This window comes from Rana temporaria, chromosome 2 (genome assembly GCF_905171775.1).
Source record: "Rana temporaria chromosome 2, aRanTem1.1, whole genome shotgun sequence".
In the NCBI taxonomy this organism is placed as follows: Eukaryota; Metazoa; Chordata; class Amphibia; order Anura; family Ranidae; genus Rana; species Rana temporaria.
The window spans coordinates 397,860-414,076 of record NC_053490.1 but is presented as its reverse complement, the minus strand read 5'-3'; the positions used below and the strand labels follow the sequence as shown (position 1 = coordinate 414,076).

The following is a 16,217-nucleotide window of genomic DNA, read 5'->3' as shown; positions in this document are numbered from 1 at the left end:
CGTGGTGGGACTGGAGCTTGAAACTCTGGGCGTGGGGTGACGGTTGGAGTACGCGGTTCTACCTTCTGAGCCAGCCGCGTCGTACCCTGGCTTACTTTCCTTGTCTCCGCGTACTCATCTGCTAGCCGAGCCGCCTCGTTTAAGTTAGCGGGACGGCGATCTCGTACCCAGTCTTGTATGTCTGCGGCCAGGTCTTGGAAGAAATGTTCCATTAGGAACAGCTGCAATACTTCCTCCCCGGTGTTGGCCTTGCACCCTTGGACCCAATGGGATGCCACCCTTTGTAACTGGTTTGCCCATTCCATGTGGGAGTCCACAGCCTTCTTCTTGGACTCCCGGAAGCGCCGGCGGTAGGCTTCTGGCGTTACGGCATATCGGGTTAGCAGCGCCTTTTTAACTTGCTGGTATTGTAAAATATCCTCTGGAGCAAGAGCCCGAAAGGCTTCATTGGCTTTGCCCGACAATTTCCCCGACAAAATAGTGACCCATTGGTCTGGTGGTACCTGGTGTAGTGAGCACTGCCTCTCAAAGTCCGCCAAATATCCATCGATTTCCTCCTCACTTTCTACAAAAGCTTTAAATGCAGTGAACGGTATTTTCTTTCCTGTAGCCGCGGGTGGGGGGGTAGGAACTGCAGGTGTAATGGGCTGTCTCGCTCTTACCAGTTCCAGTTCTTGTCCCCTCTTCGTTTGTATCTCCTCCCTTGCTTCCCGGAACAGCTGGTTGATTAGTTCCACGGACGTTTCTGGATACAAGGATAATCTCCGCTGTACAATCCCAGTAATTACATCTTCCTCGCTGACCGGTGCAAGGGGCTCCGTTCCTTCCATGGATCCATCCATTTCGTCCAGCTCCAGCAGTTCAGCTATCAGCTCCCTCCGTGGTCTGTTGCTGGCGCTCCTACCACGACTCTCTAATAGATCTTTTAGTGTGGATCTTTTCAGCCTGGCGTACTGCGACTCCATTCAGAACTTGCTCTTTGGATAAAAGGACCATCCCACCGCTGCCACCAATGTAACGGCTACCCAAGTAGTGTGAGGGTCTCAGCCGTTGGAGACGTCCTTTTCCCTGGCAAGCTGCGATATGCAGGTACCGCCGGTATATCCCATCGAACGCCCTTCCAAGAAACGAGACGGACTACGTTTGCAGAGTCAAGCAGACAGAGTTTATTTGCCACATTTTTCCTCCTTATATCTGGTTACAACTGTACAGAAACAAATGACACTCCCCCCCCCACCCAGGGGGGACTTCAATACACATACTTTGAAACAATGACACTCCCTTGAGCCAATCAGCTGTTAGCCGTTTTGGCTCCTTAACTTGATCAGACAATAGAATTCAATTAACCTTTAAAACAATTATCACTCACACATAATCCCCATCAGCATACACCTCACAGGAGGCTGTTATCTCCACAAGAGAGAGGTAATGAAAGAGACTTGTCCAATTAACCCTTTGAGCTCAGAATACAATGTGGTACATCCAATTGTGGCAAGCCATGCAGTTCCTTGTAGTCCTCATGAAGATTATAACTGTCCCAGCAGCATAGTCCATGATCCGTTACAGTAGGAGACACAGGACCCCAGAGAGGGGGGTATAATACCTCTTCTATTACAGAGAATGGAGGGGAAGTAGGAGACTCAGGACACCAGAGAGGGGGGTAGAATACCTCTTCTATTACAGAGAATGGAGGGGAGGTAGGAGACACAGGACCCCAGAGAGGGGGGTATAATACCTCTTCTATTACAGAAAATGGAGGGGAGGTAGGAGACACAGGACCCCAGAGAGGGGGGTATAATACCTCTTCTATTACAGAGAATGGATGGGAGGTAGGAGACGCAGGACACCGGAGAGGGGGGTATAATACCTCTTCTATTACAGAGAATGGAGGGGAGGTAGGAGACACAGGACACCGGAGAGGGGGGTATAATACCTCTTCTATTACAGAGAATGGAGGGGAGGTAGGAGACACAGGACCCCAGAGAGGGGGGTATAATACCTCTTCTATTACAGGGAATGGAGGGGAGGTAGGAGACACAGGACACCGGAGAGTTGAACAAAATATCTACTTTATTAAAAGACAGACGGTCACTTTAGCGGTCTGGAGATCTCATGCATAGCGCCCCCTATAGAAAGTCTATAAGAAGATTCTTCTCATCGTCTCTATTGCTGTAATAACGGATTGTGTGGCCTGGAAGTTTCCACCGTCTCCTTTCCTTCTGCCGCTCCCTGAATTCGGAGAACCGTCTTCTTGTTTTATGACTGGGATATCTCCTTCCAATCAGAGTGGAGCGTGCAGCAATTCCACAAACCTGGTGTAGAACTTCTCTACAGGAAAGAGAAATACGATTTTTATTTCTTCAAGTCCACCGAGGGACGCAGGAAACAGGTTATAGCGCCGCCTACAGGAGACACTGGCAAACCAAATATGTGTACGCCTGTATAGCCCCTCCTCTTCCCAGCATGCCTCAGTTTTGTGGAAAAGCAGTACTAAGGCCAAAGCAAAAGAAAACCCCAGAGGGGTGGGACCCGTGTCCCTCAAGGGACTCAAAGAAATAGATTTTATATCTTATCCTCGTTCCTGTCCACTGAGGAACACATGACTTCAGAAACAGGAGGAAGTCCCCACTGAGATGTGGGAAAAAAACACCGATAGGCTCATAAGAAGGGACTGGGGGCGCAGCTCGGGAAAACAGCTTGAGAATGTAGCTCGGGAATGCAGCTCGGGAAATACAGCTCGGGAAATACAGCTCGGGAATACAGCTCGGGAAATGCAGCTCAGGAATGCAGCTCGGGAAATGCAGCTCGGGAATGCAGCTCGGGAAATGCAGCTCGGGAAATGCAGCTCAGGAATACAGATCGTGAATACAGCTCGGGAATACAACTCGGGAATGCAGCTCGGGAATGCAGCTCGGGAATACAGCTCAGGAAATGCAGCTCAGGAATACAGCTCGGGAAATGCAGCTCGGGAATGCAGCTCAGGAATACAGCTCAGGAATACAGCTCGGGAAATGCAGCTCGGGAAATGCAGCTCGGGAAATGCAGCTCAGGGAATACAGCTCGGGAAATGCAGCTCGGGAAATGCAGCTCGAGAATGCAGCTCGGGGAATACAGCTCGGGGGGAATACAACTCGGGAATACAGCTCGGGAAATGCAGCTCGGGAAATGCAGCTCGGGGAATACAACTCGGGAATACAGCTCGGGAAATGCAGCTCGGGAAATGCAGCTCGGGAATGCAGCTCAGGGAATACAGCTCGGGAAATGCAGCTCGGGAAATGCAGCTCGAGAAATGCAGCTCGGGGAATACAGCTCGGGAAATGCAGCTCGGGAATGCAGCTCGGGGAATGCAGCTCGGGAAATGCAGCTCAGGGAATACAGCTCAGGAATACAGCTCGGGGAATACAGCTCGGGGAATACAGCTCGGGAAATACAGCTCGGGAAATGCAGCTCGGGAATGCAGCTCGAGAATGCAGCTCGGGAAATGCAGCTCGGGGAATACAGCTCGGGGAATACAGCTCGGGAAATGCAGCTCGGGAATGCAGCTCGGGGAATGCAGCTCGGGAAATGCAGCTCAGGGAATACAGCTCGGGGAATACAGCTCGGGAAATGCAGCTCGGGAAATGCAGCTCGGGAAATGCAGCTCGAGAATGCAGCTCGGGGAATACAGCTCGGGGAATACAGCTCGGGGAATACAGCTCGAGAATGCAGCTCGGGGAATACAGCTCGGGGAATACAGCTCGGGAATACAACTCGGGAAATGCAGCTCGGGAAATGCAGAGCGCGCTGCCTAGAAGTCACTTTCCAGATTAGGCTGGGGAACTGGAGAATCCGGGAGCCGCTATACAGAGACCAGCTCAGGCATCAATGACCGTACAGAAACTTGGCTAAAAAGGTGAAGAAAAGGCAACCAACCTTCTAGGGAGGCTAGAAAAACTGAGGCATGCTGGGTAGAGGAGGGTTATACTGACGGTTGGCTTACAACTAAGGCCTTGTACAGACGAGCGAACACGTCCGCGGACCGTTTTCATCGGATATGTCCGCTCGGAGATTTTGGTCTGATGGTTGTACACACCATCAAACCAAAATCCCCGCTGACAGACAGTGCGGTGATGTTGACGCCGCCACGTCCGCAAACCCGGAAGTTCAATGCTTCCACACATGCGTTGAATCACTTAGACGCCATGCGCAGGTTCTAGGGCCAGCAGACATGTCCGATGAGTCGTACTGACCATCGGACATGTCCGACGGACAGGCTTCCAGCGGACAAGTTTCTAAGCATGCTAAGAAACTTTTGTCCGCTGGAAACCTGTCCGATCCGGCGGAAAATTGTCCGGTCGGCCCTACACACGACCGAACATGTCCGCGGAAACTGGTCCGCGAACCAGTTTCAGTGGACATGCTCGGTTGTGTGTACGAGGCCTCACAAATTTTAACAATTGATAGCATGCAGCAGAATGTATGAGTCCGATCGAGGTTTCCACAGGTCGGTGTACTCCGGGGATCGGAGCTCCAGCACACACTTATATCTTCAGTGATTGACCAAAAGGCTGAAGAGGGAAGATGCCGCATCTGAAAGGCCCAGTAGAAAAGACAGTGGCAGCCATTGGTGGAGCATGGACCACACAGCCCTACTTATCCGCATAACGGCTCCACAACCTACCCCCTGGGCTGATATGAGCACCTAGTTACCAAATTCTCTGTCAACATATTTGAAGAGACACTTTCTGGGCTTCTACTTCTCCTGCTGTATTCAACAAATGTCCACCTTATTATGTCCACCAAATGTCTACTTCTTCTATGTCCACCAAATGTCTACTTCTCAATCTATGTCCACCAAATGTCTACTTCTCCTTCTATGTCCATCAAATGTCTACTTCTCCTTCTATGTCCACCAAATGTCTACTTCTTCTTCTATGTCCAGCAAATGTCTACTTCTCCTTCTATGTCCACCAAATGTCTACTTCTTCTTCTATGTCCACCAAATGTCTACTTCTCCTTCTATGTCCACCAAATGTCTACTTCTCCTTCTATGTCCACCAAATGTCTACTTCTCCTTCTATGTCCACCAAATGTCTACTTCTTCTTCTATGTCCACCAAATGTCTACTTCTCCTTCTATGTCCACCAAATGTCTACTTCTCCTTCTATGTCCACCAAATGTCTACTTCTCCTTCTATGTCCACCAAATGTCTACTTCTCCTTCTATGTCCACCAAATGTCTACGTCTCCCTCTATGTCCACCAAATGTCTACTTCTTCTTCTATGTCCACCAAATGTCTACTTCTTCTTCTATGTCCACCAAATGTCTACTTCTCCTTCTATGTCCACCAAATGTCTACTTCTCCTTCTATGTCCACCAAATGTCTACTTCTTCTTCTATGTCCAGCAAATGTCTACTTCTCCTTCTATGTCCACCAAATGTCTACTTCTCCTTCTATGTCCACCAAATGTCTACTTCTCCTTCTATGTCCAGCAAATGTCTACTTCTCCTTCTATGTCCACCAAATGTCTACTTCTCCTTCTATGTCCACCAAATGTCTACTTCTCATTCTATGTCCACCAAATGTCTACTTCTCCTTCTATGTCCACCAAATGTCTACTTCTCCTTCTATGTCCACCAAATGTCTACTTCTTCTTCTATGTCCACCAAATGTCTACGTCTCCCTCTATGTCCACCAAATGTTTACTTCTCCTTCTATGTCCACCAAATGTCTACTTCTCCTTCTATGTCCACCAAATGTCTACTTCTCCTTCTATGTCCACCAAATGTCTACTTCTTCTATGTCCACCAAATGTCTACTTCTCCTTCTATGTCCACCAAATGTCTACTTCTCCTTGTATGTCCACCAAATGACCACCACCTTATTATGGCCACCAAAATGTCTTCTCTTTTTTTCTTTTCTGTGTTCTGTAACACTCCAAAAAAATGTATAATACCTAAATAAAGAAAAGGAATGTAGCCGCCACATCTAAGGTCTGGGAAGCTACAGTAGATGATATTTTAGTCTTTGGGTTTGGACTCTTTTACACGCCCTGAAATGGGATAAAAGGGGCCACACAGACCACCAACAAGGCCCGATGATGAGAACATGTGAGGAAGGATGCCCGTTATTCCACCATCGCCCAGAGTCATCCTTTATAAGGACTGTCACCTTCTCCACCCCATAGAGGTACCTGTGTCAGGCCGGACGTGTCCTCTCCGCAGCAGGAAGTCCAGGACCACCAGGGCACAGTTGGGTTTAAACTCCTCTGTGGCGATGGCTTCCCGCACCTGAAACAAAGAGAGGATCTCCGTAAAACAACAAGAAACAGAAAAAGCCCAGCTGGGAGATCGGCCCCGGGGGTGAATATTTGGGCCGATCACACGGTGCAGATCTTGGAGGAACGGGAAGAGGTGAGTATTGGGCTTTCCTCATTTAAAGGAGAAGGGTACAAGAAGTCGAAGTTCTCTATAGACTGTCATGGTCATCATGTAAAGATCATTTATGTCTTGTTACCTCCATGATAAAAATGATGTAAATTCAGAAATAGTCCCCTCCCCCACAAACCACCATCATTTCCCACCATTCACCTTCTCCAATGGCCACAAGTAAAACTCTTCCACCTCTCCGTCTCCCACGCTGGGCTTGAACGACTCGGGAACCTCCAGATCAAAGACAAACTGACACTCCAGGTAGATCCCCTCCCCCTTCTCATAGGCATAGCTGAAATATGGAAGAGATTATCACCACATCAGTACAATGTTCAATCTTCGGCACTGACCTCCATACCCACTACCGCCCAGCGCCAACCCTGGAGCACCAGAGAACTGGGGTAGGTGGCTCCTCTCCAATGTTCAATCTTCGGCATGGACCTCCATACCCACTACCGCCCAACACCAACCCTGGAGCACCAGAGAACTGGGGTAGGTGGCTCCTCTCCAATGTTCAATCTTCGGCATGGACCTCCATACCCACTACCGCCCAGCGCCAACCCTGGAGCACCAGGGAACTGGGGTAGGTGGCTCCTCTCCCCATCAATAGGCTGCTCTAGTGAAGCTTGAACTCCCAGCTGAAGCTCTGATAAGCGGACAGAGGGTCCGAGACCTATTCCCCACACCTGCAGCAGTTCTGGGGGCCCAGGGTGAGAAAGTGGCCTTTCTTCTTCTCCAGCGGCAGACCAGGATCCCGGGACAGAAGGGAGAGGAGGTGGTCATCCTCACTCCCCAGCGACAATTCCACAGTCTGGGAGAGGAGGTGGTCGTCCTCACTCCCCAGCGACAATTCCACAGTCTGGGAGAGGAGGTGGTCGTCCTCACTCCCCAGCGGCAATTCCACAGTCTGGGAGAGGAGGTGGTCATCCTCACTCCCCAGCGACAATTCCACAGTCTGGGAGAGGAGGTGGTCGTCCTCACTCCCCAGCGACAATTCCACAGTCTGGGAGAGGAGGTGGTCGTCCTCACTCCCCAGCGGCAATTCAAGATCCCCAGCGGCAATTCCACAGTCTGGGAGAGGAGGTGGTCGTCCTCACTCCCCAGCGGCAATTCCACAGTCTGGGAGAGGAGGTGGTCGTCCTCACTCCCCAGCGGCAATTCCACAGTCTGGGAGAGGAGGTGGTCGTCCTCACTCCCCAGCGGCAATTCAAGATCCCCAGCGGCAATTCCACAGTCTGGGAGAGGAGGTGGTCGTCCTCACTCCCCAGCGACAATTCCACAGTCTGGGAGAGGAGGTGGTCGTCCTCACTCCCCAGCGACAATTCCACAGTCTGGGAGAGGAGGTGGTCGTCCTCACTCCCCAGCGACAATTCCACAGTCTGGGAGAGGAGGTGGTCGTCCTCACTCCCCAGCGGCAATTCAAGATCCCCAGCGGCAATTCCACAGTCTGGGAGAGGAGGTGGTCGTCCTCACTCCCCAGCGGCAATTCCACAGTCTGGGAGAGGAGGTGGTCGTCCTCACTCCCCAGCGGCAATTCCACAGTCTGGGAGAGGAGGTGGTCGTCCTCACTCCCCAGCGGCAATTCCACAGTCTGGGAGAGGAGGTGGTCGTCCTCACTCCCCAGCGGCAATTCCACAGTCTGGGAGAGGAGGTGGTTGTCCTCCCTCCCTAACAGTCAGCCAGAGCAGAGGAAGCTGCCCCCCAACAAGGATCCTTGCCCCTGGGAGACAGTACCAGAGAAATGTCATCCCAGCAGCTGGATGAGGGTATGAGGGGGACGGAGCAGCCGGCTCACCTTCCCAGTGACAGTTTAAGGATCAGGGAGGAGAGGAAGCTGTCCCCCTCCCCCCCTCTCCAGCAGCAGAGCCACCTTTCAGCAGGGGAGGAGGTCGTCCTCCCTCCGCAAAAGTCAATCAGAGCGGAAGATGTGGGGTCCCCAGTGTAGCCCTGGCAACAGGGCAGAGCGCTACCAACCTCTGCCTAGCACCTACCGTGCCTCCAGTCCTCCAAGGAGCCCCTCTCCCCTGCATCATACCGAGCCCCATTACGGTAAACACTGCCCAGATGAAATGCTGTCACCCGGGACAGAGGTTCCAACACCTACCTATTCCCTGCGGCCAAGAACGGAGATCATCTGGACCAAGTATGTGGGTTCCCTGTGCCCGAATAACAAATGTCCAGACCAGGTGAAGGTCTGGCACCTTGATAGTTCACTTCGCATGGGGGAGAAATGTGACAGACCCACCCAGTACAGAGGGGACTGCAGGGTAGCCTCCTGCCTACGGGATATAGCTTTTGAGGGGGCGCTATTTTTTGGGAGGTGTGTGACTGGGGGACCCTTGCAGTGGGTTTTGCTTCTGATTCGGGTCCATGTCTCCTTGAAAACGAACAGGGAATGTAGGACCTGGATACAGATTTGGGGCTTCAGACCACCACCCCACCCCTCCAGACTCAGAAAGAACCCAATGCTGGGGTCTCCTGCTTTAATCTGTTTATTAAGGGGTCTTTCTCTCATGGTATAGTCCCCCATTGTGTGCCTCCTAGGTGTGAATTCCCATTGTTAGTTGAGTCACCTATTGTTTCTGTCTGTCTGCTATTCCTCTTGGACATGGTAGCTGTCACTCGTGGCTGTTGATTACATTACTGTTTATGTTTTTGTTGGCTGTTCCTTAGATGTACTGATCACATTACCGTTTACAGTTTGCATTGTTTAGGGTAATGTGACCAAGCTCTTACCTGATGTTGTGTGGTATATATTCTGTGTGAGTTCCAGTTTGCACCTAAGCCAGTGTCGTCTAGTTCTCTGGTGCTCAGCTATAATACCCGATTCCTGGGTTCCTGGAGGAGGTTGTATCTTGGCGGAGGCACCCAGGCAGGAGGGCAGGTGCCCCCTCACATTTTATTTTATACCCAACATCAGAGTACGATTTGTGCTTGTGTACATATTTATCAGAATACCCCCCCTCCCCCATTTGTTACTAGAAGGCTGGTGTCGCTTACCTGACCGTCCCGCAGGGTTTGGCTGTGGCCGCAATGGATTCTGGGATACAGGCCTCTTCTTTGCACTCCTTCAGGAGGGTCTCCCACACTCCGGAACCGGCAGAGATCCCCCCCGCTGCCTGGAAACACAATCAATGGATGCCACCGGGCGGTCACACGTATTAACAATGGCGCCCCTCCCAGGTCTTATACTCATCTGCCCCACCCCCACCAAGATCTTTCCTGTGTGTCCCCTTTTGGGGGTCTTTATTTAACCGGATAGCTGAGCAACTCTGGAACGGAGCTCCGGGAACACATTTCTGACCTCATCTTCATTATCTGTTCCCGGAGCTCCGTTTAGGAGTTGCTCAGCCGTCCGGTGAAAGTCCCCAACAATGATGGAGGACAGAACCATTTTCATCCCCTTCCTCCTAATTCTTCACTTGGGGGGGGGGGGGTCTACACCTCTATGAGGAGCTCAGACCCCACCTTGGAATAGGCAGGATAGAGAGTTTTGTGACTTGGAGGGGGAGGGATCCCAGACAACCAGTGATAGAAGTCAACCTGATACTAATGAGACGTCCAACACAGAGCCCAGGTCATAGAGATCATCATTTCACCTTCATTCTCTGCAGCCAGAATTCACACAGCACCTCACAGGGCCAGTGGGAGGGTCAGCTGCTCGGCCTCACAAATGGTTCTTGGCTGCAGTTCTTGTACAATGTGTACCGATTATGACGCCCACCCCACCCCCCCCGACCTCTGCTCACCAGGTGGTCCAGCTTCCCCGGGTAGGTGGCCTTGGTCAGAGCTCGTTTAGCCACCCACATGAAGACTTCTCCACCTCGGTACAAATAGCCATTCACATGGACTCCGTACCGGGGGACCCCGAGGAGAGCTGGGGACACAAAGAGATGGAGGCGGGGTCAGCAACATATAGAGATGTACATAGAGAGAAATGGAGACACAGCCCTTACGTGTTGCGGCCCGCTCCATGCTGAGGAGGGGAGGGTCAGAGAAGAGACTATTCACATCGTAGTGCTGAGGAGACAAAACATTGCTGAATTAGAACCACCTGGATACATCACTTCTCAATAATAGTGTACGAGTGTGGGGGTGGGGTGGGTGTGGGGGGGGGGTTATATACTGTACAATGTATGGTGATATGGTGGGGGGGGTGGTGTGTGTGTGTGGGGGGGGGGTTATATACTGTACAATGTATGGTGATATGGGGGTGGGGGGGTGGTGTGTGTGTGTGGGGGGGGTTATATACTGTACAATGGGTGTATGGCTGGAATGACTATGAGGGAAAATGATGACGCTCACCTCACCCCTCCATTCCCGGAGACATGGGAAGGTGTCCTGATGTCGCAGTGACTCCATCACCTCCTGTACGGCCCGGGTCCTCTCCTGGGGGGAGCGGAGGTGGTCACTGAGCTCCAGGTGGGTAGCGGGGTCTCCATGCAGTGTGAAGACATCGAAGTTCTGAGAGAGAAGCCGGGCCACCGACTGACACACCCAACCGACCCTCCGACCCTGGACACAGAACGCCAGACACCCTGCAATGTTCACACAACGGGAATCAGATCATGCAGACAGGATGACTTCTACCACCAACAGTCCTCCACACGACAACTTCTACCACCAACAGTCCTCCACACGACAACTTCTACCACCAACAGTCCTCCACATGACAACTTCTACCACCAACAGTCCTCCACACGACAACTTCTACCACCAACAGTCCTCCACACGACAACTTCTACCACAAGAGTCCTCCACACGACAACTTCTACCACAAGAGTCCTCCACACGACAACTTCTACCACCACCAGTCCTCCACACGACAACTTCTACCACAACAGTCCTCCACACGACAACTTCTACCACCACCACTCCTCCACACGACAACTTCTACCACAAGAGTCCTCCACACGCCAACTTCTACCACCACCAGTCCTCCACACGACAACTTCTACCACAACAGTCCTCCACACGACAACTTCTACCACCACCACTCCTCCACACGACAACTTCTACCACAAGAGTCCTCCACACTTCACCTTCTACCACCAACAGTCCTCCACACGACAACTTCTACCACAAGAGTCCTCCACACGACAACTTCCACCACCAACAGTCCTCCACACGACAACTTCCACCACCAACAGTCCTCCACACGACAACTTCTACCACAAGAGTCCTCCACACGACAACTTCTACCACAAGAGTCCTCCACACTTCACCTTCTACCACCAACAGTCCACTGCGCCCCTCCCCCCATCATATAAGGATGTCCCCCGCGCCCCATCCCACTATTATATAAGGACGTCCCCCGCGCCCCCTCCCCCATCATATAAGGACGTCCCCCGCGCCCCCATCATATAAGGACGTCCCCCGCGCCCCCTCCCCCCATCATGTAAGGATGTCCCCCACGCCCCGCCCCCATCATATAAGGAGGACCCCCGCACCCCGCCCACATCATATAAGGAGGACCCCCGCACCCCGCCCACATCATATAAGGATGTCCCCCGCACCCCGCCCCATCATATAAGGAGGACCCCCGCACCCCACCCACATCATATAAGGATGTCCCCCGCACCCCGCCCCATCATATAAGGAGGACCCCCGCACCCCGCCCACATCATATAAGGATGTCCCCCGCACCCCGCCCCCATCATATAAGCAGGCTTGGTACCTCCCCTCTGGAGGTTGTTGAGGCTCTGGAGAAGGTGGAGAAGTCGATGTGACCAGGAAGCGGCGGCCATCTTTCCAGATCCTGGAGATCAGAGAAGAGGAGAGAAAAGTCTCTTATTATACAACGTTCCTAAACTCCTCCCCCTCCTATACACCCCCGGGAGCATAATTATAAACTCCTCCCCTCCTATACACCCCCGGGAGCATAATAATAAACTCCTCCCCTCCTATACACCCCCGGGAGCATAATTATAAACTCCTCCCCTCCTATACACCCCCGGGAGCATAATAATAAACTCCCCTCCTATACACCCCCAGGAGCATAATAATAAACTCCTCCCCCTCCTATACACCCCCGGGAGCATAATAATAAACTCCTCCTCCTCCTATACACCCCCAGGAGCATAATAATAAACCCCTCCCCCTCATATACACCCCCGGGAGCATACAAAAAACTCCTCCCCCTCCTATATACCCCCGGGAGCATAAAAATAAACTCCTCCCCCTCCTATACACCCCCGGGAGCATACTAATAAACTCCTCCCTTTCTATGCAGCCCCAGAGGAAATAATTATAAACTCCTCCCCTCCTATACCCCCCGGGAGCATAATAATAAACTCCTCCCCCTCCTATACACCCCCGGGAGCATAATAATAAACTCCTCCCCCTCCTATACACCCCCGGGAGCATAAAAATAAACTCCTCCCCCTCCTATACACCCCCGGGAGCATAATAATAAACTCCTCCCTTTCTATACACCCGGAGGTAATAATAATAAGCTCCTCCCCCTCCTATACACCCCCGGGAGCATAATAATAAACTAGGGCTGTGGAAATTAACTATTAATTCATCGATTAATCTTTAAATTGTTTGATTGGTACTCATCTCTCCGCCGGCTTCAGGGAGTTCCTGGAGATCCGGTGATGTCACGGACACTGGCGGGGCTGCCGTGTCCATCTGAAGGGCTCCTTTGCTGTGCCTTCCTATCTGCCACACACAAGGGCTGTTACACTTCCCTCTATCACCCCCCCCTCTATCACTTCCCTCCATCACTTCCCTCCATCACCCCCCCTCTATCACTTCCCTCCATCACTTCCCTCTATCACCCCCCCCCTCCGTCACTTCCCTCCGTCACTTTCCTCTGTCACTTCCCTCCATCAGTTCCCCTTCCCTCCATCACTTCCCTCCATCACCCCCCCCCTCCGTCACTTCCCTCCGTCACTTCCCTCCGTCACATCCCTCCGTCACATCCCTCCGTCACTTCCCTCCATCAGTTCCCCTTCCCTCCATCACTTCCCTCCGTCACTTCCCTCCATCACTTCCCTCCATCACTTCCCCTTCCCTTCGTCACTTCCCTCCGTCACTTTCCTCCGTCACTTCCCTCCGTCACTTCCCTCCGTCACTTCCCCTTCCCTCCGTCACTTCCCTCCGTCACTTCCCTCCGTCACTTTCCTCCGTCACTTCCCTCCGTCACTTCCCCTTCCCTCCGTCACTTCCCTCCGTCACTTCCCTCCGTCACTTTCCTCCGTCACTTCCCTCCGTCACTTCCCTCCGTCACTTCCCTCCGTCACTTCCCTCCGTCACTTCCCCTTCCCTCCGTCACTTCCCTCCATCACTTCCCTCCATCAGTTCCCCTTCCCTTCGTCACTTCCCTCCGTCACTTCCCTCCGTCACTTTCCTCCGTCACTTCCCCTTCCCTCCGTCACTTCCCTCCGTCACTTCCCTCCGTCACTTCCCTCCATCAGTTCCCCTTCCCTTCGTCACTTCCCTCCGTCACTTCCCTCCATCAGTTCCCCTTCCCTTCGTCACTTCCCTCCGTCACTTCCCTCCGTCACTTCCCTCCGTCACTTCCCTCCGTCACTTCCCTCCGTCACTTCCCTCCGTCACTTCCCTCCATCAGTTCCCCTTCCCTTCGTCACTTCCCTCCGTCACTTCCCTCCGTCACTTCCCTCCGTCACTTCCCTCCGTCACTTCCCCTTCCCTCCGTCACTTCCCTCCGTCACTTCCCTCCGTCACTTCCCTCCGTCACTTCCCCTTCCCTTCGTCACTTCCCTCCGTCACTTCCCTCCGTCACTTCCCTCCGTCACTTCCCCTTCCCTCCATCACTTCCCTCCGTCACTTCCCTCCGTCACTTCCCTCCGTCACTTCCCTCCGTCACTTCCCTCCATCAGTTCCCCTTCCCTTCGTCACTTCCCTCCGTCACTTTCCTCCGTCACTTCCCTCCGTCACTTCCCTCCGTCACTTCCCTCCGTCACTTCCCTCCGTCACTTCCCCTTCCCTCCGTCACTTCCCTCCATCACTTCCCTCCATCACTTCCCTCCATCAGTTCCCCTTCCCTTCGTCACTTCCCTCCGTCACTTCCCTCCGTCACTTTCCTCCGTCACTTCCCCTTCCCTCCGTCACTTCCCTCCGTCACTTCCCTCCATCAGTTCCCCTTCCCTTCGTCACTTCCCTCCGTCACTTCCCTCCGTCACTTCCCTCCGTCACTTCCCTCCGTCACTTCCCTCCGTCACTTCCCTCCGTCACTTCCCTCCGTCACTTCCCTCCATCAGTTCCCCTTCCCTCCGTCACTTCCCTCCGTCACTTCCCTCCGTCACTTTCCTCCGTCACTTCCCCTTCCCTCCGTCACTTCCCTCCGTCACTTCCCTCCATCAGTTCCCCTTCCCTCCGTCACTTCCCTCCGTCACTTCCCTCCGTCACTTCCCTCCGTCACTTCCCTCCATCAGTTCCCCTTCCCTTCGTCACTTCCCTCCGTCACTTCCCTCCGTCACTTCCCTCCGTCACTTTCCTCCGTCACTTCCCCTTCCCTCCGTCACTTCCCTCCGTCACTTCCCTCCGTCACTTCCCTCCGTCACTTCCCTCCGTCACTTCCCCTTCCCTTCGTCACTTCCCTCCGTCACTTCCCTCCGTCACTTCCCTCCATCAGTTCCCCTTCCCTTCGTCACTTCCCTCCGTCACTTCCCTCCGTCACTTCCCCTTCCCTCCATCACTTCCCTCCGTCACTTCCCCCCGTCACTTCCCTCCGTCACTTCCCCTTCCCTCCGTCACGTCCCTCCGTCACGTCCCTCCGTCACTTCCCTCCGTCACTTCCCTCCGTCACTTCCCTCCGTCACTTCCCTCCGTCACTTCCCCTTCCCTCCGTCACGTCCCTCCGTCACGTCCCTCCGTCACGTCCCTCCGTCACTTCCCTCCGTCACATCCCTCCGTCACTTCCCTCCGTCACTTCCCTCCGTCACTTCCCTCCGTCACTTCCCTCCGTCACTTCCCTCCATCAGTTCCCCTTCCCTTCGTCACTTCCCTCCGTCACTTCCCTCCGTCACTTCCCTCCGTCACTTCCCTCCGTCACTTCCCTCCATCAGTTCCCCTTCCCTTCGTCACTTCCCTTCGTCACTTCCCTCTGTCACTTCCCTCCGTCACTTCCCTCCGTCACTTCCCTCCGTCACTTCCCCTTCCCTCCGTCACTTCCCTCCATCACTTCCCTCCATCACTTCCCTCCATCAGTTCCCCTTCCCTTCGTCACTTCCCTCCGTCACTTCCCTCCGTCACTTTCCTCCGTCACTTCCCCTTCCCTCCGTCACTTCCCTCCGTCACTTCCCTCCGTCACTTCCCTCCGTCACTTCCCTCCGTCACTTCCCTCCGTCACTTCCCCTTCCCTCCGTCACTTCCCTCCATCAGTTCCCCTTCCCTTCGTCACTTCCCTCCGTCACTTCCCTCCGTCACTTTCCTCCGTCACTTCCCCTTCCCTCCGTCACTTCCCTCCGTCACTTCCCTCCGTCACTTCCCTCCGTCACTTCCCTCCATCACTTCCCTCCATCACTTCCCTCCATCAGTTCCCCTTCCCTTCGTCACTTCCCTCCGTCACTTCCCTCCGTCACTTCCCTCCGTCACTTCCCTCCGTCACTTCCCTCCGTCACTTCCCTCCATCAGTTCCCCTTCCCTTCGTCACTTCCCTCCGTCACTTCCCTCCGTCACTTCCCTCCGTCACTTCCCTCCGTCACTTCCCTCCATCAGTTCCCCTTCCCTTCGTCACTTCCCTCCGTCACTTCCCTCCGTCACTTCCCTCCGTCACTTCCCTCCGTCACTTCCCTCCATCAGTTCCCCTTCCCTTCGTCACTTCCCTTCGTCACTTC

At 53.4% G+C, this 16,217-nt stretch overlaps 1 protein-coding gene across 1 annotated transcript; it reads right to left on the bottom strand.

Moving 5' to 3' along the window:
• Positions 1-2,073: 2,073 nt before the first annotated feature.
• LOC120928765 (nudix hydrolase 24, chloroplastic-like) lies at positions 2,074-12,191 on the bottom strand. Its single transcript, XM_040339756.1, has 8 exons — positions 12,089-12,191; positions 10,717-10,949; positions 10,368-10,431; positions 10,161-10,288; positions 9,412-9,530; positions 6,571-6,703; positions 6,174-6,270; positions 2,074-2,328 (listed from the first exon to the last, which is right to left on the bottom strand). The coding sequence occupies exons 1-8, from the start codon at positions 12,156-12,158 to the stop codon at positions 2,282-2,284; spliced, it is 891 nt and encodes a 296-aa protein (XP_040195690.1). The 5' UTR covers positions 12,159-12,191; the 3' UTR covers positions 2,074-2,281.
• Positions 12,192-16,217: the final 4,026 nt, after the last annotated feature.